The following is a 26808-nucleotide window of genomic DNA, read 5'->3' as shown; positions in this document are numbered from 1 at the left end:
CCGGGTGACTTCTGAGGAGCCCCTTTCATTCCGAGTTGTCATTGCTTGTGGTCTGGTCTCCCTCCAAACCAGGTGCGAGTCTCTCAAAGGCAGCGAGTGCGTTCCCCTACCTTTGGTGTTCTTACGCTTTTGAACTCTTACGGAACTTATTCTTTGTATCAGCCATTCCCTCCCTCTCGAACCTTTCATTATAAAAATATTCAAACATACAGAAAAGTGGAGAGAATTTTACAGCGAACACTGCAAACCCACCATCTAGGTTCTATAATGTTTGGCTATCCAGCCTCCTATCCAACCATTGATCCATCTTGTTTTTTTTGCGTCGTTCAAAATAAGTTGTAGATTTCTGTGCATTTTACCCGTTAATACTTTAGCGTGCATATCGTTAATTAGACTTCAAGTTTGTTTACTTTTCTTTGGTAAAACCTTAAGTTACCATTTGATAAGTTTTGACAAGTACGTGTGTCTCACCCAAACTCTTATCAAGATATATCACAGACCATTCTCATCACCTCAGAAAATCCTCTCATGGCCCTTTCCAGCCAATCCCTGCCCAACCTGAGAGGTGGCCACTCTCCGTATTTACCTGGTCAGCCCTCGCTCATCGTTTACTGGCAGCGATGTGGGAGGTTGGAAACGCTCATGGGAACCAGGCAGAATCCCTGGAGAAGCCTCCGGGGCTGGGTCCTTCCAACACTGTCAGCAGTCACCTTCTCGCCCAGCTCTCAGTTTAGCCTCTTCGAGGGCAGGGGGTCAAGTATTATTACCCTCACTCTATGGATGGGGAAGGTGAAGGCCGAAGAGGTTGAATGACGTATCTGGGATCACAGCTGGTTCCATCATGTATAGCACGGGTTGGCCATTCAAAACAACACGTTTGCAAGTGAAAAATTAAAGCTGTCATTCTTTTTTAATTCTCATCCCGAGCTGCCATACATTTACATGTGGAATTAAAGTAATGAAAGTAAACCATCTGCTTCCAAAATATACAAAGGGAATAATTCCTGTCACTTATATTCTACAGTACCAAAAAGCTGTCAGTATCAATAAATGATGTACTATGAATGTGAAGACGGGAAAATGTCTTAAACCGGGGACACGAGTGAGCTCCTTGTGAAGCTCTTCCACAGGGAATTAAACGCTGCCTCCTCGGGGTCCGTGTTATTTTCTTTGTAGCGCTGTCGGGGTTATTTTGTGTCTCAGCAGTAATAACAACTTTTACTTTCTAGTACTCACCACGTGCCAGCTGAGCGGTATTTCAGGTAGTTTTTTCTCATTAGGTAAAAACGACACCTGTAAGAGGCCTTTCTGGGGTAGGGGTGGTCTGTTTACCTCACTGCTGCAGCGCCGGGGCCCGGGAACTAAGAACAGCACCTCCTCCACAGAGGAGGTGCTGAGTGAACCCGGCGAGGGTTCCCACCACACAGGTTGTTGCGCGGCTGGCGCGTTAATGCAGGACACAGGAGCGCTAAGGACGACCCTGAGCATGAAGTGCCCACGTCTTGCCTGCTCCGAGGGTGCTGGCTGCGCTCGGTGTGTTCTGCCTGCAGGTGGTCTGCGTGCGCGGGGCCTTGGCCGCGTGGGAGGCCTGCCTGCGAGCCCCACGTCTTCCCCTCCTCCTCCTACCACCTGTCAGGGGCCCTTGCAGGTCTCTGGTCATGCCCTCACTCCCCTCTGATTGACCCCCTTTTCTTCAGATAAAGAAAAGTTTCCTGTTTTTTTTTTTTTTTTTAATGATGTTTGCTGTGGGTTTGTCATATATGGCCTTTATTATGTTGAGGTAGGTTCCCTCTATGCCCACTTTCTGGAGAGTTTTTATCATAAATTGGTGTTGAATTTTGTCAAAAGCTTTTTCCGCATCTGTTGAGATTATCATATGGTTTTTATTCTTCAGTTTGTTAATATGGTATATCACATTGATCGGTTTGCGTATATTAAAGAATCCTTGCATCCCTGGGATAAATCCCACTTGATCATGGTGTATGATCCTTTTAATGTGCTCTTGGGTTCTGTTTACTAGTATTTTGTTGAGGATTTTTGCGTCTATATTCATCAGTGATATTGGTCTGTAATTTTCTTTTTTTGTAGCATCTTTTTCTGGTTTTGGTATCAGGGTGATAGTGGCCTCATACAATGAGTTTGGGACTGTTCCTTCCTCTGCAGTTTTTTGGAAGGGTTTGAGAAAGATGGGGGTTAGCTCTTCTCTAAATGTTTGATAGAGTTCACCTGTGAAGCCATCTGGTCCTGGACTTCTGTTTGTTGGAAGATTTTTTTTTTTTTTTGCGGTACGCGGGCCTCTCACTGCTGTGGCCTCTCCCGTTGCGGATCACAGGCTCCGGATGCGCAGGCTCAGCGGCCGTGGCTCACGGGCCCAGCCGCTCCGCAGCATGTGGGGTCTTCCCGGATTGGGACACGAACCCGTGTCCCCTGCATCAGCAGGCGGACTGTCAAAACACTGCGCCACCAGGGAAGACCCTGTTGGAAGATTTTTAATCACAGTTTCAATTTCATTACTTGTGATCCATCTGTTCATATTTTCTGTTTCATCCTGGTTCAGTCTTGGAAGGTTATACCTTTCTAAGAATTTGTCCATTTCTTCCAGGTTGTCCATTTTATTGGCATAGAGTTGCTTGTAGTAGTCTCTTAGGATGCTTTGTATTTCTGCGGTGTCTGTTTTAACTTCTTTTTCATTTCTAATTTTATTGATTTGAGTCCTCTCCCTCTTGATGAGTCTGGCTAATGGTTTATCAATTTTGTTTATCTTATCAAAGAACCAGCTTTTCGTTTTATTGATCTTTGCTATTGTTTTCTTTGTTTCTATTTCATTTATTTCTTCTCTGATCTTTATGATTTCTTTCCTTCTGCTAACTTTGGATTTTTTTTATTCTTCTTTCTCTAGTTCCTTTAGGTGTAAGGTTAGATTGTTTATTTAAGACTTGTTTCTTGAGGTAGGCTTGTATTGCTATAAACTTCCCTCTTAGAACTGCTTTTGCTGCATCCCATAGGTTTTGGATTGTCGTGTTTTCATTGTCATTTGTCTCTAGGTATTTTCTGATTTCCTCTTTGATTTCTTCAGTGATCTCTTGGTTATTTAGTAACGTATTGTTTAGCCACCAATGTGTTTGTGTTTTTTACGTTTTTTTCCCTGTAATTCATTTCTAATCTCATAGCGTTGTGGTCAGAAAAGATGCTTGATATGATTTCAATTTTCTTACATTTACTGAGGCTTGATTTGTGACCCAAGATGTGATCTATCCTGGAGAATGTTCTGTGCACACTTGAGAAGAAAGTGTAATCTGCTGTTTTTGGATGGAACGTCCTATAAATATCAATTAGATCTATCTGGTCTATTGTGTCATTTAAAGCTTCTGTTTCCTTATTTATTTTCATTTTGGATGATCTGTCCATTGGTGTAAGTGAGGTGTCAAAGTCCCCCACTATTATTGTGTTACTGTCGATTTCCTCTTTTATAGCTGTTAGCAGTTGCCTTATGTATTGAGGTGCTCCATGTTGGGAGCATATATATTTATAATTGTTATATCTTCTTCTTGGATTGATCCCTTGATCATTATGTAGTGTCCTTCCTTGTCTCTTGTAACATTCTTTATTTTAAAGTCTATTTTATCTGATACGAGTATTGCTACTCCAGCTTTCTTTTGATTTCCATTTGCATGGAATATCTTTTTCCATCCCCTCACTTCCAGTCTGTATGTGTCCCTAGGTGTGAAGTGGGTCTCTTGTAGACAGCATATATATGGCTCTTGTTTTTGTATCCATTCAGCAAGCCTGTGTCTTTTGGTTGGAGCATTTAATCCATTCACGTTTAAGGTAATTACTGATATGTATGTTCCTATGACCATTTTCTTAATTGTTTTGGGTGTGTTTTTGTAGGTCCTTTTCCTTCTCTTGTGTTTCCCACTTAGAGAAGTTCCTTTAGCATTTGTCGTAGAGCTGGTTTGGTGGTGCTGAATTCTCTTAGCTTTTGCTTGTCTGTAAAACTTTTGATTTCTCCATCGAATCTGAATGAGATCCTTGCTGGGTAGAGTAATCTTGGTTGTAGGTTCTTCCGTTTCATCACTTTAAATATGTCATGCCACTCCCTTCTGGCTTGTAGAGTTTCTGCTGAGAAATCAGCTGTTAACCTTATGGGAGTTCCCTTGTATGTTATTTGTTGTTTTTCCCTTGCTGCTTTCAATAATTTTTCTTTGTCTTTAATTTTTGCCAGTTTGATTACTGTGTGTCTCAGCGTGTTTCTCCTTGGGTTCATCCTGTATGGGACTCTGTGTGCTTCCTGGACTTGGGTGGCTATTTCCTTTCCCATGTTAGGGAAGTTTTCAACGATAATCTCTTCAGATATTTTCTCGGGTCCTTTTTCTCTCTCTTCTCCTTCTGGGACCCCTATAATGCGAATGTTGTTACGTTTAATGTTGTCCCAGAGGTCTCTTAAGCTGTCTGCATTTCTTTTCATTCACAGCAGTGAATTCCACCATTCTGTCTTCCACATCCCTTATACGTTCTTCTGCCTCAGTTATTCTGCTATTGATTTCCTTCTAGTGTATTTTTAATTTCAGTAATTGTATTGTTCATCTCTGTTTGTTTGTTCTTCAGTTCTTCTAGGTCTTTGTTAAACATTTCTTGCATCTTCTCGATCTTTGCCTCCATTCTTTTTCCGAGGTCCTGGATCATCTTCACTATCATTATTCTGAATTCTTTTTCTGGAAGGTTGCCTGTCTCCACTTTGTTTGGTTGTTTTTCTGGGGTTTTATCTTGTTCCTTCATCTGGTACATAGCCCTCTGCCTTTTCATCTTGTCTCCCTTTCTGTGAATGCGGTTTTTGTTCCACAGGCTGCAGGATTGTAGTTCTTCTTGCTTCTGCTGTCTGCCCTCTGGTGGATGAGGCTGTCTCCCTGTCGTGTTTTTCTCCTCCATCTTCCTTGCTTTCCTGTCTTGTTCTAATCCCTGCTCTTACAGACTCACAGAGTGAAGTAAGTCAGAAAAAGAAAAACAAATACCGTATGCTAACACATATATGTGGAATAATAATAATAATAAAAAGGTTCTGAAGAACCTAGGGGCAGGACAGGAATAGAGATGCAGATGTAGAGAATGGATTTGAGGACCTGGGGAGGGGGAAGGGGAAGCTGGGACGAAGTGAGAGAGTGGTGTGGACATATATATACTACCAAATGTAAAATAGCTAGCTAGTGGGAAGCAGCCGCATGGCACAGGGAGATCAGCTTGGTGCTTTGTGACCACCTAGAGGAGTGGGGTAGGGAGGGTGGGAGGGAGACATAAGAGGGAGGAGATATGGGGATATATGTATACGTATAGCTGATTCACTTTGTTATACAGCAGAAATTAACACACCATTGTAAAGCAATTATATTCCAATAAAGATGTTAAAAGAAAAGAAAAATAATCCTTTTGCATTTGCAGTATATGGTAGGGATCAGGGACACTTCAGAGACACACAGACCTTTGTGGGCCTCTCAGGGGTCTGAACTGCCATCTGGGCACTTATGGGGCACGTGTGTTCCCCCGTCACAAGCTCCTGACCTGGAGCTGAGTATTTACAATCCACCCCATCAGGACAGGGATCGCCCGCCCATGTCATGGAGTGATTCTGATTGCAGTCTGTTTGTGAGCACGTCTCTATTTGTAGGTTGTCACAGAGCCAAACTTCTGCCTTTACTTAAGTAATCATAAATTTTATTATAATTAAGCCCAAATTGAGATGAATTTATTGTATTTGCTTTTCAACAAATCTTCTGAGATACCCGTGAGTGTGTGTACAAACACAAATATACACATACCTGTGTACATAAATACGTATACACATCCCTTAATTTCTTTATACTTCCAGCTTAAGTTTTTGACAAAAAGCAACGGCTCCATGTGGGTATAATGAACAGCTCCTAAGTGTTTTGACTGAGGTGCCGTTCCCTGCTGCTTCCTGCTCTCATCAGCATTGTGGCAAAGTCTCTGCAATTAGAAGCATAAATGAAAGGTCCTCAGATGTTGAAGGTCAGCAGCAGTAATGACTCCTCTGGTAGTGTCAGTGTCACATAACCAGTGTGACTTGACTGCATGAAACTAAACTCTAGCCTTAAAATGATGACTGTTATTTCTGAAACAGAATTCCACAGGGGGGAAAATTAGTGACATATGCTACTCTCTTGGTTTATGTTTATCTTGTTATTCCTGATAGCTTATCATTATGTGGGATTTTGAAAAGCCCCTCTGGACTTTCCATTTTGTAGCACAGTAATGAAGGAAAGAACCAGAAAGGCCCACTTTTGAGGTGTAAAAACATATTAAATCCGACAGTGAAGCTATTCGGCTTTCTGTCCTGCTGCAGCTGGAGGAGAGTCCGTGTGCTGTGAATTCCTCTAAATACCTTAGTGGTTTGGCCGCAGAAGGTGAATAAGCTGTTCCCCACGGGTGGACTTGCCTGTTGTCTGAATGTGTCACTCTTAAGCCACGGAACTTAACACAGAAATAAGCAGTGCAGCTAGCGCCCTTTCTGAGTATACCCTAAGCTTGGAGGCAGTGGGTTACTGAACGCAGGGCTTTGAACCTTATTTAGGTACTGGCCTTTTCTGGGGCTGGGGGCGGGGGTTGGGTGGCAGTTTTCAGGTCTCTTCTTGAGCTGTGCCGTTTGCCTGCGCACGTAGCGGGAGCAGCCAGTGCGGTTCCACGCGGCTTGCGTGCTGCCCTTGACCCTTTCCTGTTGCTCTGCTGTTCCCTCTGTCAGGGCAGGTGGTAGCACGGCCTCTCTTCAGCTGGTGACTTGAGAGATGGGTTTTGGAGTCGGATGGGTTTGGCTCCCAGCCCCTTGCTGTTAGTGACCCCTGCGTGGCTGCCCTGAGCAGGCCGCTGAGTGCTTGTGGGTTAGCGTTGCAGCCTGGGCACCCCTGGCCCAGCCCTGCTCTCATCTGGTGATTCCAGAAGGACTGGTAGTGCCTCTGGGGTGCCCAGCACAGTGCCTGGCACGTGGTGGGTGATGGGTACCTGCTAAGTTCCCTTCCCTTTAAGTGGGGAAATGAGCTGCTGCTTCTGCTTCGTGATAGCTGCACAGGGGGAGTGTCTGTGGGGCTGGGAAGCCAGCACTCAGCGTGGGCGGGGCCGACTTGAAATACACAAACTCCCGCTGCGCCTGAGGCAGGCAGGTGCCTGGGTCCACGTTTCCTGGGTTCATCTCTCCTTGAGCTGTTCAGAAGCCATCTTAGCTTTCTCTTTGCTCTCAACTTTTTCCTGGAATGGTGAAATTTAACGATCCCCCAGATGAGCGAGGGTGTTCTGGCGTTAAACCCTGCTCATCCCACAGCGAACGAAAGCAGAAGAGGTGAGATGGTGAGAAGCAGCCTGGGAGGCCGTGGGCAGCTCTGACAGGGGGAGCTTGCTGGCTCCTCTGTCCCTGGCCACCCAGGGGAACCTGTTAGCTGATTGACTGTCAGGACCCAAGGGGCTCGCTGAGGAGCCCGCTGAAGGCCCAGGAGGGAGTTAACAGTAAGAGTTACCCTCCCTGCCAAGTTTTCTAGTCTTTCTTCGTGTTGCTTGTGTTATGGCATTTTTATGTAATTCTTAAAAAGACCTCACACACGCAGGCACTTTGTGGCAGTACAGGGCAAAAGTTAAAAAATAAATCTCGTAAGAAGGCGGCTTTTTCCTTCTTAGCACGGCCAGAGTGCGCAAGTGTCTTGGGGAAAAAAGACTCAGTTTCTTCAATGTCTCCTGCAGCGTTCATGCCACACCCCGCCTGCACGTTTGGGTGAGGACAGAAGCAGAGGAGAGCTGGGAGGAGGTGGCAGCGTCGCATGGGGTTGGTGGGCCAGGCACTCCTGGCAGAAGAGGCAGCACGTGTGGGTGGTAGTAGGGGCACAGCGGGTGAACGTGGGGAAGGGGAGGAGGAAAGGCAGGGCTGAACCCGGACTGTTCCTCCCAAGGCATTTCAGTCCTGTCAGGACCCACGTATGATGGTGCAGCGGGAGATGCGCTGAGAGCCCTCACCTAGTTTCTGCCCGTCCATGGGAACAGAACTGAATGCGAGCCCGGGCCTTGGCGCCTGGGTTTCAGAAGTGGCCCAATAGAAGCTTTGCGGGGGGGGGGGGGCCTTTGCGGGGCCTCAGTATCTTGGCCGGTATTGCCATTTCATAGAAAGGTTGGCCAGAGCTGCTGTGGCAGATGGAGAGGCTGTTTAAAGAAGTTAGCACCACTGCTATAGTCCTGGGGCTTCCAGCAAGCAGGGCCCGAACGGTTTTCTGCCCTGGCTTCATGTCGCCTGGTATGTCATATACCCTTCTATCCCAAGTTAGTCTGTGGGATTGAAAAATAAAGACAAAGAATGTATTAACCTGGTTCACACATACTTATAGAATGTGAGTTACTGGGTCATCGAGAGGATTTTGGTACCATTAGTGCTTTGGGAGGGAAGGCAGTAACTTCCGTTGTGGAGTCGGATGCTGGCAAAATACCCAGAGAGTAACATATCCAGCAGGACTAGAGGTCAGGTCAGTTTGTAAAACTTAATCAGACGAGGCTCCTGCCACATACTCAAAATCGTCGCCAGCAAACATCTAGAATCTGTGTGTTCCGTACAGTATTCGTTCTATAGGAGGAGGGTGATAAGAGCGTGTATGTGAGGAGTTTTGAGTGTAATGTCCATTAAATGCATCACATGCACAGGAGGGTGTGTAGACACATACACGCCAAGTCCAGAGTCAACCCCACGGGTCCCACTGCTCTTTAACCTGCCTGGCCTCTCCTCATCTTCAGGTCTGGTCTGATTAGCAGTCTCTCCCGGAGGTTTTCCCTGGATCTGTGCTTGCTGTCAGGTGCCCAAGTGTCCCGGCCTGCAGTGATTAATCGTTCACGTTGTCCTGAAACCTTACCTCCCAGGAACCAGCACTCTCAGCAGTCCCATCACCCTTTTCCCAGCTGCCCCTCTGTGTTTAGATCCTTCTGAAATAATGTAGTAATATCAGTCTACTAAAAAATCTGAACACCCTGTAAACTAGTGGAATTGGTGATGCCGCTGTGCACCGGACACTTAATTGAGCACCTATTGTATGCCAGGTCCTCTACTTCCCAGCTGGATGACCTCCAGCAAGGACGTGCACTTCCTTGGTTTCCAAGGGGAATAAATGACCACAACTCCGCTGGGTTATTGTGAGGATTAAGTGAGATCACTCACATGTGGAAAGTGTCTGGTGTTCAATGAATAACTAAGTAAATAAATGAATGTGATGTGGTTTCTAAACACCTCTCAAGGACGCCTCCCCTGATCTGTTCCTATTTAAGGATACCCTGAGGATAAATGTGCTCTATTAGACGTGTTCTGAGTGGAACTCAGCCAGTTCTGGAGGGAGCACACCCTGGACAGGAAGACATGAACTTACTTTGCGTTTATAGCACAGTTTGGCCTCGTGTTCTTGCAGTTAGCAAACCTCACAGGTCTTTCTTCTTCAATATGAACCTCGATCAAGCTCCCTGTCTTCCACTGGACTCTTGCAGTGTTGATTTCTGGGTCCCAAGAGGGTGACTTTATTTTCTAACCCCACCTTGATGGGCCTTCATGCAGGAAGTGAATGTCATGGCTCTAGAATCATTTGGATCTAGAATTCTGGCACTTTTCCCTAGTTTTGGACCATGGACAAGTTACTCTCTCTAGGTGTCCGTTGCCTTATTATGACGGAGGGGATTGAGCACAGAGGGTCGGTTTGTTTAAAGGGAGGTGGTAAGGTAACCCAGAGGCGGGAACAGCAGCAGGTTGCTCCCCTGTCTGGGACTGAGGGACAGCAGGAGGGGGGATTAGCGAGGCGGATTAGGGGACTGAGAAGTACAGCGGGAAGGCCTCCCGTTCACCTCGCTGGTGTGGAGGGATTCCCGCCCCAGGGCCAGGAGGATGGACACACACGTAGTGCCCGATGCTGGATGGATGGGATCACAGCCCGCCATGCAGGGAACAGAGGGAAACCAGAGGCTGCGGGGAGGCAGGCTTTGTATTGTCAACAAGGTGGGGTGTCCCCTGGTTCCCACAGGGGGCTGTGCTTGGCTGGCAGGGAACTGAAACCCGCCCTCAGGGCTAAGCGGGAGCTTCGTCTGGTCCCCAGGATAGGAGGGTTTTTTGTCAGGGGACCGTATCCCCGGGAGCAGAGTCAGGAGGAGAACTTGCAGTGAGGTTGTTCCAGGCCCTCCTGGTTTCACCACATGTCAAGGCAGTGGTAATATTGGACTTGATCCTAGGCCTTAAACACCCGTTCCTCCCGGTCTGTAATGAAGCAGGGATCGTCTGGCACGAGGGGGAGCCACACAGGTGACACAGCTGCTTCCATTTGACACAACCGGTGCCCCCCCCCCCCCCACCCCGTCTCCTTCCTGGGCTCCTTCCTCCTCTCAGCACATTTCAGCTTTAGTGTATACAGTGCTTTACAGACACCACTTAGTTTAATCTGTAAAACAGCCGTGTGATGTAGGAGTTGTCACCCCTACTTCATACACAAAGAAATGTTGACATGGACGAATCATCACTCCCCATCCAGCTCTAGGTGGTCAGAGTCAAAAAGGCGTCAAACCCAAGGCCGTCTGACTCCGCAGAGCTAAGGATGCCCCCCGTCCCCAAAAAGGCCCTTTCTGATTTTGTGTTCCTGTTTCCTGAAGAGTGTCTCTCTCCCACTAAACGTGGATCTGTTTCTCTTTAAGGCGATAGAACATAGAAAGTACTGGTTGAGCTCTGACTCTGTTCATGAGAACAAGCGTGCACGGCTCTTGTTGGGGAGAGAAAGCTGCTTCATGGGGGCAGTGCTCACAGAAACAGGCCTTGGAACAGCTGTGATTCTGGAATTCTCTGGTACTTTGATCCATCACTTTTTTTTTTTTTCTTCTTTTTTTTTTTTTTTTTGCGGTACGCGGGCCTCTCACTGTTGTGGCCTCTCCCGTTGCGGAGCACAGGCTCCAGACGCGCAGGCTCAGCGGCCATGGCTCACGGGCCCAGCCGCTCCGTGGCATGTGGGATCTTCCCGGACCGGGGCACGAACCCGTGTCCCCTGCACCGGCAGGCGGACTGTCAACCACCGCACCACCAGAGAAGCCCAGATCCATCACATTTTAAATGGTTTGCATCTTTCTTTGCTTTTGAAGGTGCATCCGAATTTTCTACCGGGATAGTTAAGTCTCCTGCTGCCTCAGTTGCTTCCTCATTATCACCTTTATTACTGTCATTGTAGAAAAATTATACGGTGACTTCCTGAGCTGGAAACTAGAAGAAACCCTTGCCCAGTTTCCCTTGCAACCTGGAAAGGTGGCCACTTTCACCGTCAGCATCAAAGTGAAGCTGGATTTCTCTTGCCAAGAGAATCTCCTCCAAGACCTCAGTGACGGTAAGTTCCTCCCCAGTTTTGATCAGCACATCGCGGTCCCCAGTCACATGGTAGCGATCACCATCCCTCGAGCCCCGCTGCTCTCTCGGTAACGTGCTTGTCGTTCATTAGCTCTAGCGGCTTGAGACTTCTCCTGGGCACGTACTTAATGAGTGAGTTACTGTGCACAGGGAAAGTAATAAAAGTACTTTTCAGTTGAATGATTTCTTAATTCACACTCTTTACTATTTTGTGCTTATTTGCCAGGAGGTCATCCTAAATTAGTGGAATGTAGGAATTACTGCATTTTTCTTCAAGCATAACTGCTGTGATCCCTTAGACATCTAATTAGCTGTGATTATGAAGTTCTCCTTCAAAGTCTAATGATTTCTATAAGGAAATGGAGTGTGGAGAAAAATGAGAATTTATTTTTTTGTTATAACATTAGGACTAGCTGATTAGGGGTAAGATTCCATAGATTAATTATGTCCGATGATACAGCATGCATTCGTACTTTCATTGGGAGTCATCGTGGGGTGTGTTAGTTAGCTCAGGCTGCCACAAGAGAATACCACAGACAGTATGGCTACAATTACAAACTTCTTTTCTCCTAGTTGTGGAGGCTGGAAGTCTGAGATCAAAGTGCCAGCATGGCCAGGTTCTGGTGAGGGCCCTTTCCTGGCTTGCACACAGCTGCCTTCTCACTGTGTCCTCACGCGGCAAAGCGAGCCTGGTGTCTCTTCCCCTTCTTATAAGGATGCCAGTTTTATCAGACTAAGGCCCCACCCTGTGGCCTCATTTAACTTTTGTTACCTCCTCACGGGCCCTGTCTTCAATTATAGTCACAGTGGAGGTTAGGGCTTCACCATATGAATTTGGGGGGCCACATTCAGTCAAAGGGTGTTATTGGAGACGGTCAACGGATTCTGTTACTAGAACTTAGCAACTATGTGACTTTGACTTCTTTGTGCCTTAATCTGATAAGATGACAGTAATACCCATTTCTACAGTTGTTGTGAGGATTTGCCCTTCACCTGGAACATGGTAAGGGGTCAACAAGTGTTAGTTATATCCCCCCCCACCCCCATCACAGATTTATGACATTACAAGACATTTAACCACCTCTTGTTAGAGACAAGCACTTGACCGGGCTCTTGGAAAACAGAGATGAGTGAGTCAAGGTCTGTCCCCTGGGCAGTAGTAATAACAGCAGCTAACATTTAAGGGGTGCGCATAGATCAACTCACTGAACCCTCACAGCAGCCCTATGAAATAGGTGCTATTAATAGCTCCGTTTTACAAATAGGGACAGTAAGGCATAGAGAGGTTGTACAGTTTTTCCAAGGTCACACAGCTAGGAAGTGGCAAAGCTGGGTTGTGAAGCCAGGCAGCCTGACTCCAGAGTCTGTCCTCGTAACTACTCTGTGGCCTGTTGTTGCCCAGAGGGTCAGCCAGAAAAATAAATATGTGATTGGAACACCCTGAGACTCAGGGGTGTAACTGAGATGCAGCTCACTTTGTCAGTAGGGTCCTGCAGGGAGGGCCTCCCAGAGCTGGTGTGTGACTTGGTCCTGAACTGGGGAGTATCCTAGAAGAAGAAAAAAGCCTGTGCTCCACAGGCCTTTCAAGGAGCAGCAGGTACCGAGGCCCGGAGATCTCTGGCCAGTGATGCAGTGGGATTCACCTCCAGAGACTAGATGGACATACGTGTGGACGCAGACCTGATTATTCAGATCTCATTTCAGTTGTCTCCCCGGTGGAGCGGCTACCCGGACTGCGTCGGCTGGGCCAGCACGCCCCGCCCACTGTCATTCTTGACGGGTCCCCCCACATTATGGACAGCTCCTGTTCCCTGGAAGTGTCTTGTTTGGTTTTTCCTGTCCTGCTGCCTCTGTCCTTTACCTTAGAAGTTTCACAGGGAGAAGGACCTCATCTGTCTTACTCAGGAGGTCCTGTATTCACATTACCTAGACGGCGTACCTGGAGGGAGGGGAGTGGATGAGCTCCTCTTCCCCTCCCCCCTCGGTGTGGAGGCTCCTCCCTCCTGACCTCGTCTGACCCTAATGACCTCCCAAAGGCCCCGCCTCCTAGTGCTGTCACATTGGGGTTAGGGCTTCAACACAGGGATTCTGGGGGGACACCTACTCTAAGTCCATAGCACGCTCCATGAAATTTCTTCTCCTGTACTCTCTGGAGTGTTTAAATAACCATTAAATTTTTCTTCTATATTATTAATGCAGGTAGGAAAATAAGTTTACTGTTGGACACACTAGAAATGGAAAATATCACGTGGATTTAACATTATACCAGAACTCAAAAAGTATCAGATGAAATGGATATTCTTTTCTGTCTCTAAATGGCTTTGTACTACTGGGCTGCATCTTTCTATAAGCAGACAGACAGAGTTTCTGACTTTTCTTTTTCCCAGGAAGGGAGTTTAGCAGAATCAGTGGTGCCTGACACCTGTCCAGGGAATGCTTGATGAGTTGTTATCCCGGGGGTGCGTCTGGGCAAGTGGATGCCTAGCTGAGACCATCTGGATGTGAGACGTGAAGGAAAGCGGATCGTTACTTGTGCTGCTGACATTTGGGGCAGGCTGCTCCTGAGAGGGAGAAAATGGAAGGCCTCCCGGTGGAGGCTGAAGCTGCTTTTGTTTTGGTGGCTCCTTGAGTTTACGTGTGCAATGTGGACATATTTTGTTATGTTTCTGCCTTTAGCTACAGAGCTCTGGAGGATTGTCTCTGCCCTCTGTGCTGAAAGTAAAATTGCAACTTGGGATTTATAGTCTGAAAATACCTTCTTCTCTCTTTTAAAATAAAACCAAAGAGAGCTCGAAGTAGGTTTACCAAGTGGTTTGTAAGTGTAAGGCTGGCCTAGGTTCCTGTCAGTTAGATACAGCACAGGTGTGCAGTAGAGCATGGTTATAATTAATTAGATGCCCTCTTGGGCTTCCCTGGTGGTGCAGTGGTTGAGAATCTGCCTGCCAATTAAGGGGACACGGATACGAGCCCTGGTTCAGGAAGATCCCACATGCCGCAGAGCAACTAAGCCCATGCGCCACAGCTACTGAGCCGGCGCTCTAGAGCCTGTGAGCCGCAACTACGGAAGTCCGCGCACCTAGACCCCATGCTCCACAACAGGAGGAGCCATCGCAATGAGAAGCCCACGCACCGCAACGAAAAGTAGCCCCCGCTCGCTGCAACTAGAGAAAGGCTGCGTGCAGCAACGAAGACCCAATGCAGCCAAAAATAAAATAAATAAATAAATAAAAATTAGATGCCCTCTTTATTTATTTTTGTACTGATATATGTGTTTTTATTTTTGTAATACAGTATCATAGTTTATGGCATTTATAGTAGAACAGAATTAGAATATACTTTTATTTTTAGATTTTTTGTTTTTGTTTTTGATGTGGACCATTTTTTAAAGTCTTTACTCAATTTGTCACAATATTGCTTTTGTTCTATGTTTTGGCTCTTTGGCCACGAGGCATGTGAGATCCTAGCTCCCCGACCAGGGGTCCAGGGATCGAACCCGCCTGCATTGGAAGGCGAAGCCCTAACCACTGGACTGCCAGGGAAGTCCCAGAATATACTTTTTTATAGTGTGTTAAAGTAATATACTTTTACATAAGTTTGCATTAATGTATCTAGTGGTCTGGCAAATACAGTGTTCTAAGTGAGACGCCCTCTCTATTGATATGGTTAATAGACACTCCGGCTGGTCATTTACATAGCAAATCGTAGCGTTTGAGACACAGAATCTAATGTCCACACCCGGGCAAGCTCTGTAGAGGAAAGAAAAAGTTGGACACCAAGGCCCACAAAGGACTTCTGCAGAGTCTGGTCGGTGGATAATGAATGCATTGCTCCGTGTAGTTCAGTCTGAGCAACCTGGAGCCTGTGGTTTAGCCCTTATTTGGAGACAGCTGTACACTCACTGGCAGAGGCTCATTTGTGGCCTCTTGCAACTGGGAGATGCCCCACGGGTGGCACTTGGTCTGACAGTTTCAGAACCTCCAGCCGGGGACCCCTGTGGACCCGATTGGCTTTTTAGGCAGGGACTCACATTAACTATGGTTACTGAAACCAGATGCCATTTAAAAAACTTACAGAAATAAATGTAGCTGTCATGCAAAGCAGGACACTGGATCCAGTGTGGGCTGTAGACAGATGGAAGAGAATTAATATTTGTTGAGCATTGTCAGATGCTGCATATCAGGTCTGGACCAGCGACTTTATTTGCATTATTTCTATTTAACCTTCCCAACAACTCTATAAAGTAGATGATTCCATTTTGTAAAGACAGGTGGGAGGACTATTCTGGATTAGAGGACATGGAAGAGATCTAACAATCAAATGCTATGTGCAATCCTTAATCGTATCCCGGATTAAAAAAAGACCCTGAAGACATTTTTGGGACCTCAGGATCCTGGCTGGGGCAAGAGAGAATCGGGTGTCTCGGTACTCGTCCCGCACAGCTGAGGAAGTACGGTCCTCGCTCCCACGTGCACCGCCCCCCCCCCGGGAGGAGCCCTGGGCTGACTCCGTCTCTCTGGGCACTGAGCTGCCGCCTTCGGGGAGGGTGACGTGGGTAGAGTCAGGCGGTGTCCCCGACCCTCTTCAGTGCATCCAGTCTCAGAGTTTTGTGTGCTGGGCCTTCTCTGTTGGACCCCTGGACCTCCACTGAGGCCCTCTCATGTGTGGGCGATGGTCCAAATTGGCGTTCTTTGGGGAGAAGATGGCAGAAAACTCTTATTCTGCCACGATGATGATGCCACTCTCTGCAAAAGCGATTTTAAACTGTTTTCAGTGATTGTTGTGGCAGAGATAGTGTTGGTATGCTGAAACTGTGTGTGAATGTGGAATTAAGTAAATGATCAATTCTGTGATAATCTAATTCTAGCATCTGAATCTGGTCCTGAACGAGGGTTCTCATTTGGAAGAGATAACTGATGTAAGATGATAGAGATGAAGTAAAAACCTTGTAGTTTGGAATTTAAATAAAAGATATCAGTAAGAAATTATGGGATATTTAAAGATCTGTCTATCTATCTACTCCAAGGCCTGGAAACCCAGCAGCAGTGAGCATTCCTAGCGCCCACATCATGGTGTTGAAAGAAACCAGGGCTTCTTGGAGAAGTGGCCACTTGCAGGTCTGGAGCAGGAACTGTCTGTAGTGAGGTGATCTGGGAACATCCTGTGAAACCTACAGCAGGGAAGCTGTCAGAGTGGATTTACTAAAGCTGTGTTAGGAGGACCCAACGGGAAGAGGCTGCCGCTGGCAGTCTGAGCACCAGCAGGGGCGATACCTGCGTTTCAGTCTTGGGTGCTTAGTGCCGTTAGAAAGAATTGCCAACCTTTGGCGAGTGATGGGGAACCAATTCATTATTTTAAAGATGATTGGTAGTGAGCATTCTGCCTTCCATGTAGATGCGCGGTTGGACAACCTAAGAGCTGGTGAGGACAGCTTCTCTTTATGGAAGTATGCCCGCTAACACTTGAGAAGGGATGATAGAATTAGAAACCCTCCACTTTGCAGCTCCTAATAGATTATGGGTTGAGACCATGAGCATCTACACAGCAAAATAAGAGACAGGCAGGCATTATGTCCTTCCTGACGGGAGAACACACACCTCCCGTGAGTTAGTGTTGCCCCGCATCACACCTGAGTCTGATCAACACTCCAGCTCTCACTGCCAGTTCACAGGAATCCTGCCGACAGAAAAACCCGTGAAGCTACTCCATTTCAGACTACGGTTAACTCTGCAAACAAGTGGTTTCTTCAACGAGTAAATGACAAGAGAATAAGAGGGATGAAGCCCTGGAGATGGATGGTGGGGATGGTTTCTAGCTGTGGGACGCTGCCACCTCTCACAGCCATTCTGAAACAGCGTTTTGGGCCTGCGACGCCGTTTCTCTCCGCTGGCAGTGTCTGTCCATCCTTCGTGGCCTGCCGATCCCCACCTTATCACTTCCTCTCTTTATCACTTCCTCACGGCCCCTCCCTCGTGCTCGCTCGTGGCCCGTGTGTCCCCTCGACACCTCGGAATATTGTCACAGTTTCACATCGTGTCTCTCTACTCCCAATACCCAGCACAGGGCCTGGCTCAGAGAAGATCCCAGTAAATATTTATGGAGTTGAGGGGATGAAAGGAATGTTGTGAAGACAGATTGAGTGGTCCTGACCCTGAGTTCAGGGAGGGGAGAGCCGTCTGGGTGGGGACAGCCAGGTGCTGGCTGCTGGATGCGGGGTCCTCGAACAGCGCCTGGCTGCGGCGTGAGCTGGACGCAGTGGGCAGGGATGGAGGCGGTGGGGTTGGGTATTCAGGAGAAGGAGGGCATCCTGGTTGGAATGGTAGGTTCAGGCAGCTGTGGAAGGCCTGAAACTCCAGGGGAGTAACTCAGACTTCATTGGAAGATACTGGAGAGTCCCTGAAAGATTTTTGAAAAAAGGTTGATGTGATGGAGAATGCTGGGAGAAGGTGGGTGGGCAGATGGGAGGGGTAGCCCGAGATTCACCTGGTGCGATAGGTGACAGGTGTGAGGGTTCAAGGGCGAGGCACGCAGGTCTTGAGCAGGAGAGGAAGGGATTCAGAAGACTGGCCGCTGCTCTCTCTACCTGGAGGGCGTCCTTCCCGCCCTTCCCCGCGGCTGTCGCTGGAGGCCTCCGGTGTTTGTAGCACAGGATTTAGGAGCTGGTCCAGCATTTGGTGAGCTATTGGAATTTGTTCTGCTCCCCACGGAAATGCTTCTTGCCTGAAATGTCTCTTGTTTGTTAAGCTAAAGACAAACTCTGACTGTGGGAAGTTCGAATCATTTCAGTTTCTTTGTCCAGAGTTGGCGATTTGGGTTAAAAAAAGCCATGTTTACAATTGGCATTTTGTTATGTTTTGCTTCTTCATAATTTGATGATAAGAGATGCTTCGGCTTATCATTGTGGCCTGGGATTGGTTTTATTTGAGAGTCGTCGCTGTGGAATCTTCTGTGTTCCCTTTCCTACCTTGTCTCTCTCCCCGATGACTGTGCCTGAAACCAGGGCATCACTGAGTGTCTTTGCCCTGGTCTGCCGCTCTCCTCAAAAGGAAATACTAATTTTTGGGAAACTCCGTCTTACTTTTTAAGGAACAGTGACTCATCCTGAATTACCCAGAAACCAAAGACAAAGGTGGTTGGAATCTTAATGTCAGAAGATTTCTCTTTTTCTTTATAATTCCTAGATGCCTGAGGCTTTCATAAACACATGTGATTTTTAAAGAAGATTTTCTTGAAACCTGGGTTTTTTTCTGAGGCTACAGAGTATGGAGGCTGGAAGGAGACGAAGCTGTACTGAGTGGCCCCCGTGTTTGGGCATGTGATGGAGGTGCTGAGGTTCTCTCCCTAACCCTGAGAAGTGGCTGGATGGTGACCTCCGAGTTTGGGCTCTGTACCCCCAGCTCTGTGGTTCCCCTCGGCTGTACCAGCTCCTAGCTGCTGAAACTGTCTGCATTTTTGGTCTTTCTCACTATAGCACCCCCATCCTGAGGGCAGGGCCAGGGACATCTTTGTCTTTTTTTTTTTTTTTTTTGGCCGCGCTGTGTGGCATGTGGGATTTTAGTTCCCCAGCCGGGGATTGAACCCAGACGCCCTGCACTGGAGGTGCGGAGTCTTAACCACTGGACCGCCAGGGAAGTCCCCATCTTTGTCTTTTAATTCCAGCTCCCAGCCTGGAGGCGGCTCCTCCCTCCTCACCTTGCTTTTCCTTCTTCCTCGTGGCAGCTCTTGGTCAGTTGCATTTGCGGCTTCCTCCTTTCCCTCTTGACCATTACAGAGTGGAATTGCTCAGGGCTCCAGCCGAGATCCTCATCTTCTTTCCTTCTAAGTTCAGTCTCTCACAACTTTCTCATCTTCCACATGGAGTCAGTGACTGTCTCCCGCACCCCACCCCCTGGCCAGACCTCTTCTCTGTACTCCTGGTCCGCGGATCTGACCATGTGCTCCGAAGGCTCTCGGTTCTGGGGAAAAAGCGGCAGGTGAAGCTGGGGGGAGGTTTGCTTGGTGGCCGCCGTTCCCCTCCCCCAGCCGTGGGGGGCTTCCATCCCTGTCCTCGTGCTGCAGTCTGTGCTCTTCCCCTGCAGATGAAGGCTTGGACCCCATAGGGAGAGGGGAGGGGCTGGCGTGGGGCAGTGGCTCTGGTCCCCTCCCAACCGGCCCCAAGAGGAGCCCTCAGGATCCTTTTCCTGGGGGAGAAGCCTGCGTGGCGCAGACAGCAGCCCCCAGGGAGACTTCCTGCTCTCATAGCCGGTGCCAGACGTTCAGCAGTTCATTAACAGCGTCTAGCTGAACCTTTTGCCTGGCTTTCATGACCCACATAGGCACGTGTGCTGGGGTCCTACTTCTCCCTGTAGGTGCCTGTCCACAGATTTCAGGTTAGTTTCCCCTGTGACTTCACTTCTCTGATCAGTTCAGGAAAAGTTAATTTCCAGTTTATTCAGCTTTTTTTCTTAAGGATGGAAGCGGTGCTTTTCTCAAATCTCAGCATTTCTAAGCGGTAATCAGAAGCCCACATCCTTTATTTTAAATCAGCCCTCCAGTCACTTTTGGACCGTGTTGGCCGTTTGTCAGACTGCACACTGCTCTTGTGTTCAGTGGATTATCTGCTTTTGTTCTGAAGGAAAGGTTAATGGTGCACCTGCCAGCCTGCCCATCGTTATATTTAGCCTGCATCACCCACCAGCCTTCTGACTCACACACCGTAATTTCACAGCACGATGGCTCAGCTGAGGGAAAGGTCAGGCTGCTTCTGCTTCCTGGGGCTCTCGGGAGCATATCTGAGTGAGACAGAAAGCTGAGTTCTTGCCCGGCCATCTAATAACCTGTGGAGGGGTGCTGATCCCGTGGTCCCTGTTAGTCTGCAGGTGGGATGGTTGACTCAGCTCTGATTTAAATTTAGGTTGTAAAATAACTTGCTAAACCACCAGGAGCGAATGAAAATCCAGGTGTTTGTCATTCATCAGCAACAGGTGATCCTATTGCAGGCAACCAGGGCTGAGGTCTTCTGGATCATTGATCTCACTGGTCGCATCACTGCCTTTCCAGTCAAGCTGGTGGTGACTCACTGGGAAACAAATTAGGTAGGTGTTCAGTTGAGGTGATTCAAGAAGGTTTTCCCACTGCAAAGAGAAAGGGGTGATTTCTGTGGATCACCGCGGCTGGTATACTTCGAGCTCATGCTCGCGATTGCACCAAGTCTTATCAATTTTGTTTTCTAAGTCTCTACACATCCACCATCACTGCTCGGCTTAAAGCCCTGATAATTTCTCATCCGGACCGTATGCTGGGAGCCTTCTGACTGGTCTCCCAGCAGCTCATTTTGCGCCCTCTTCGCCGTCTTCCATATTTTCCCTGCAGTCCTCTCTCCAGAGCAGAATCTGTTATGTCCTTCTTCTGCCGTGAACCTTCCAAGGGCTCTCCATCGCCCTCAGATAGAGCCTCAAGTCTGGCTTTTGTGGTCTTGCCCTGGCCCGCCTGTGTGGCCTGCTTGCCCACCCGTCTCTTCTCCCTCATTTGGTTTGTATTCCAGAAATACTGAATGACTTGTATTCCTGACTTGCCATACGCCCTCTTAGGCCTCTTGCCTTTGAGTGTAGGCCGATAGATTCAAACTCTGCTGCACATTGGCATCAGCTGGGGATCTTTAAAAGCTCTGCCTGGCTTCCACCCTAGACCTTGTGATTTCATAGGCATGGGGTGTGACCTGGGTGTCAGGGTGTCCTAAAGTGTCCCAGGTGATTCCTATAAGCATTGGAGTGTGGGAACCACTGACATAGACTGTTTTTCTCCCTAAAAAACGTATTCTCTGAGTCTCCTGGCCTTCTTCAGGCAGACACAATGGCTGCTTATCTTATTTTCTATTTCCTCTGAGAAGCTTTGCAATCTGGTGGGATATTGCATCACCCTTTAGATGACTGTTCAGGAGCTGTTTGGATATTTTCTGTCCTTTGGTCTTAAATTTTAGAATCAGTTTGTCATGTTCCTCATGGTAGCCTGTTAGAATATCGACTGGGACTGCATTGAACCTGTGGGTCAATTGGGGAGAAGATGGATTCTTTTATGAGACTTAGTATTCATAACTATGAATATTGCCTCTTCATATATTTCTCTTCTTTCATGTCTTTCAATAACATTTTCTAATTTTTCTGTGATGGTCTTATAGTATTCTAGAGTTATTCCTAGGTATGTTTATTATAAATGGTATTTTTGAGTCCTTTTCAATGGAAGTATAACTTACATGCAGTCATGAGCACAGTCGTGTACAGCTTGGTGAATTTATTTTTATTTATTTAACAGATCTTTATTGGAGTATAATTGCTTCACAGTACTGTGTTAGTTTCTGTTGTACACCAAAGTGAATCAGCCATATGCCTACACATGTCCCCATATGCCCTCCCTCTTGAGCCTCCCTCCCCTCCTCCCTACCCCACCCCTCTGGGTCATTGCAAAGCACCGAGCTGCTCTCCCTGTGCTGTGCTGCTGCTTCCCACCAGCCAACTGTTTGACATTCGGCAGCGTATATATGTTGATGCTACTCTCACTTTGCCCCAGCCTCGCCCTCCCAACCCATGTTCTTAAGTCCATTTTCTATGTCTGCCTCTTTATTCCTGCCCTGCAACTAGGTTTATCAGTACCATTTTTTTTCTTTAGATTCCATATATATGTGTTAGCGAACGGTATTTGTTTTTCTCTTTCAGACTTACTTCACTCTGTATGACAGACTCTAGGTCCATCCACCTCACTATAAATAATTCAATTTTGTTTCTTTTTATGGCTGAGTAATATTCCACTGTATATATGTGCCACATCTTCTTTATCCATTCATCTGTCAATGGACATTTAGGTTGGTTCCATGTCCTGGCTATTGTAAATAGAGCTGCAGTGAACATTTTGGTATATGTCTCTTTTTGAATTATGGTTTTCTCAGGGTATATGCCCAGTAGTGGGATTGCTGGATCGTATGGTAGTTCTATTTTTAGTTTTTTAAGTAACCTCCATACTGTTTTCCATAGTGGTTGTATCACTTTACATTCCTACCAACAGTGTAGCAGGGTTCCCTTTTCAGCACACCCTTTCCAGCATTTATTGTTTCTAGATTTTTTGATGATGGCCATTCTGACTGGTGTGAGGTGATACCGCATTGTAGTTTTGATTTGCATTTCTCTAATAATTAGTGATGTTGAGCATCTTTTCATGTGCCTCTTGGCCGTCTGTATGTCTTCCTTGGTGAAATGTCTATTTAGGTCTTCTGCCCACTTTTTAACTGGATTGTTTCTTTGTTTTTTGATATTGAGCCCCATGAGCTGTTTGTGTGTTTTGGAGATTAATCCTTTGTTGTTTCATTTGCAAATATTTTCTCCCATTCTGAGGGTTGTCTTTTTGTCTTGTTTATGGTTTCCTTTGCTGTGTAAAAGCTTTTAAGTTTAATTAAATCCCATTTGTTTATTTTTGTTTTTACTTCTGTTACTCTAAGAGGTGGGTCAAAAAAGATCTTGCTGTTGTTTATGTCAAAGAGTGTTTTTCCTATGTTTTTGTCTAAAAGTTTTATAGTGTCTGTTCTTACATTTAAGTCTTTAATCCATTTGGAGTTTATTTTTGTGTATGGTGTTAGGAAGTGTTCTAATTTCATTCTTTTACATGTAGCTTCCAGTTTTCCCAGCACCACTTATTGAAGAGGCTGTCTTTTCTCCATTGTATGTTCTTGCCTCCTTTGTCGTAAATTAGGTTCCCATATGTGTGTGGGTTTATCTCTGGGCATTCTATCCTGTACCGTTGAAGTCAGGGAGCCTGATTTCTCCAACTCCGTTTTTCTTTCTCAAGATTGCTTTCGCTATTTGTGGTCTTCTTTGTTTCCATACAAATTGTAAGATTTTTTGTTCTAATTCTGTGAAGAATGCTATTGGTAGTTTGATAGGGATTGCACTGAATCTGTAGATTGCTTTGGGTAGTAGAGTCATTTTCACAATGTTGATTCTTCCAATCCAAGAACATGGTGTATTTCACCATCTCTTTATGTCATCTTTGATTTCTTTCATCAGTGTTTTAGTTTTCTAAGTACAGGTCTTTCGCCTCCTTAGGCAGGTTTATTCCTAGTTATTTTATTCTTTTTGTTTCAGTGGTAAATGGGAGTGTTTCCTTAATTTCTCTTTCTGATTTTTCGTTGTTGGTGTATAGGAATGCCAGAGATTTTTGTGCATTAATTTTGTATCCTGCAGCCTTACAAAATTCATTGATTAGCTCTGGTAGTTTTCTGGTGGCATCTTTAGGATTTTCTGTGTATAGTATCATGTTATCAGCAAACAGTACAGTTTTACTTATTCTTTTCCAATTTGTATTCCTTTTATTTCTTTCTCTTCTCTGATTGCTGTGGCTGGGACTTCCAAAACTATGTTGAATAAGAGTGGTGAGAGTGGACATCCTTGTCTTCTTCCTGATCTTAGTGGAAACGCTTTCAGTTTTTCACCATCGAGTATGATACTTGCTGTGGGTTTGTCATATATGGCCTTTATTATGTTGAGGTAGGTGCCCTCTATCCCCATTTTCTGGAGAGTTTTTATCATAAATAGGTGTTGAATTTTGTCAAAAGATTTTTCTGCATCTGTTGAGATGATCATATGGTTTTTATTCCTTAATTTGTTAATGTGGTGTATCACATTGATTGATTTGCGTATATTGAAGAATCCTTGCATCCCTGGGATAAATCCCACTTGATCATGGTGTATGATCCTCTTAATGTGCTCTTGGGTTCTGTTTGCTACTGTTTTGTTCAGGATTTTTGCATCTGTGTTCATCAGTGATATTGGTCTGTAACTTTCTTTTTTTGTGGTATCTTTTTCTGGTTTTGGTATCAGGGTGATGGTGGCCTCATAGAATGAATTTGGGAGTGTTCCTCCCTCTGCTATATTTTGGAAGAGTTTGAGAAGGATAGGTGTTAGCTCTTCTCTAAATTTGATAGGATTCACCCGTGAAGCCATCTGGTCCTGGACTTCTGTTTGCTGGAAGATTTTTAATTATGGTTTCAATTTCATTGCTTGTGATAGGTCTGTTTATGTTTTCTAATTCTTCCTGGTTCAGTCTTGGAAAATTGTACCTTTCCAAAATTTTGTCCATTTCTTCATGGTTGTCCATTATATTGGCATATAGTTGTTTTGTAGTAGTCTCTTAAAAGCTTTTGTTTTTCCACAGTGTCAGTTGTGATTTCTCCTTTTTCATTTCTAATTTTATTGATTTGTGTCCTCTCCCTCTTTTTCTTGATGAGTCTGGCTAAGGGTTTATCAATTTTGTTTATCTTCTCAAAGAACCAGGTTTTCGTTTTATTGATCTTTGCTATTGTTCTCTTCATTTCTATTTCATTTATTTCTGCTCTGATCTTTATGATTTCTTTCCTTCTACTGACTTTGGGTTTTCTTTGTTCTTCTTTCTCTAGTTGTTTTAAGTGTGGGGCTAGACTGTTTATTTGAGATTTTTCTTGTTTCTTGAGGTGAGATTGTACTGCTATAAACTTCCCTCTTAGAACTGCTTTTGCTGCGTGCCACAGGTTTTGGGTCGTTGTGTTTTCATTGTTATTTGTTTCTATGTATTTTTAAATTTCTTCTTTGATTTCTTCATTGATCTCTTGGTTATTTAGTAGCACACTGTTTAGCCTCCATGTATTTGTGTTTTCTACAGTTTTTTTTTCCTGTAATTGATTTCCAGTCTCATGGTGCTGTGGTCAGAAAAGATGCTTGATACGATTTCGGTTTTCTTAAATTTTCTGAGGCTTGATTTGTGACCTAAGATGTGATCTATCCTGTAGAATGTTCTGTGCACACTTGAGAAGAAAGTGTATTCTGCCACTTTTGGATGGAATGTTCTATAAATATCAATTAGATCTATCTGGTCTATTGTGTCATTTAAAGCTGGTGTTTCCTTATTTATTTTCTGTTTGGATAATCTGTCCATTGGTGTAAGTGGGGTGTTAAAGTCCCCACTATTATTGTGTTAACTGTTGATTTCTCCTTTCATGGTTGTTAGCATTTGCCTTATGTATTGAGGTGCTCCTATGTTGGGTCCATAAACATTTATAATTGTTATATCTTCTTCTTAGATTGATCCTTTGATCATTACGTAGTATCCCTCCTTATCTCTTGTAACAGTGTTTATTTTAAAGTCTATTTTATCTGATACGAGGATTGCTACTCCAGCTTTCTTTTGATTCCCACTTGCATGCAGTATCTTTTTCCATCCCTTCACTTGCAGTCTGTAAATGTCCCTAGGTCTAAAGTGGGTCTCTTGTAGACAGTATATATATGGGTCTTGTTTTTGTATCCATTCAGCCAGTCTGTCTGTGTCTTTTTGGTTGGGGCATTTAATCCATTTTCATTCAAGGTTATTACCAATATGTATGTTCCTGTTACCATTTGCTTAATTGTTTTGGTTTTTTTTGTGTGTGTGTGTGTGGTATGTGGGCCTCTCACTGTTGCGGCCTCTCCCGTTGTGGAGCACAGGCTCCGGACGCGCAGGCCCAGCGGCCATGGCTCACGGGCCCAGCCGCTCCGCAGCATGCGGGATCCTCCCAGACCGGGGCACGAACCCACGTCCCCTGCATCGGCAGGCGGACCCCTAACCACTGCTCCACCAGGGAAGCCCTTGGGTTTGTTTCTGTGGGTCTTTTTCTTCTCTTGTGTTTGCCTCTTAGAGAAGTTTCTTCAGCATTTGTTGTAAAGCTGGTTTGGTGGTGCTGAATTCTCTTAGCTTTTGCTTGTCTGAAAAGCTTTTGACTTCACTGAATCTGAATGGGACCCTTGCCGGGTAGAGTAATCTTGGTTGTATGCTTTTCTCTTTCATCACTTTAAGTATATCCTGCCACTCTCTTCTGGCCTGCAGAGTTTCCGCCGAGAAATCAGCTGATAACCTTATGGGGATTCCCTTGTGTGTTATTTCTTGTTTTTCCCTTGCTGCTTTTAATATTTTCTCTTTGAACTTAATTTTTGTTAGTTTGATTAATATGTGTCTTGGTGTGTTTTTCCTAGGGTTCATCCTGTCTGGGACTCTCCGTGCTTCCTGGACTTGGGTGACTATTTCCTTTCCCATGTTAGGCAAGTTTTCAAGTATAGTCTCTTCAAGTATTTTCTCAGTCCCTTTCTGTTCCTCCTCTTCTTCTGGGGCGCCCGTAGTTCGAGTGCTGGTGTGCTCAGTGTTGTCCCCGAGGGCTCCGAGGCTGGCCTCAGTTCCTGTCATTCTTTTTCTTTATTCTGCTCCTCTCCCCCATTCCGTCCTCCAGGTCACTTATCCGTTCTTCTGCCTCAGTTGTTCTGCTATTGATTCCTTCTAGTGTATTTTTCATTTCAGTTATTGTTCATCTCTGTTTGTTTGTTCTTTAGTTCTTCTAGATCTTTGTTAACATTTCTTGTATTTTTTCAGTCCATGCCTCCATTCTA

The 26808-nt window shown here is 45.8% G+C and overlaps 1 protein-coding gene across 3 annotated transcripts in view; it reads left to right on the top strand.

The window, feature by feature from the left end:
* TRAPPC9 (trafficking protein particle complex subunit 9) overlaps positions 1-26808 on the top strand; it is a 509341-nt gene that overhangs the window by 135865 nt on the left and 346668 nt on the right. For all 3 annotated transcript variants that reach the window (XM_082858827.1, XM_082858825.1, XM_082858826.1), the window contains one exon: positions 11226-11378. In XM_082858827.1, the coding sequence (XP_082714953.1) occupies positions 11226-11378 (153 nt within the window). The remainder of the gene's footprint in view (positions 1-11225; positions 11379-26808) is intronic.

This window comes from Leucopleurus acutus (assembly GCF_964270905.1).
Source record: "Leucopleurus acutus genome assembly, chromosome: 17".
NCBI classification, from domain to species: domain Eukaryota; kingdom Metazoa; phylum Chordata; class Mammalia; order Artiodactyla; family Delphinidae; genus Leucopleurus; species Leucopleurus acutus.
Note: the sequence above shows the minus strand (reverse complement) of the source record. Positions and strands in the feature narration are given on the sequence as shown.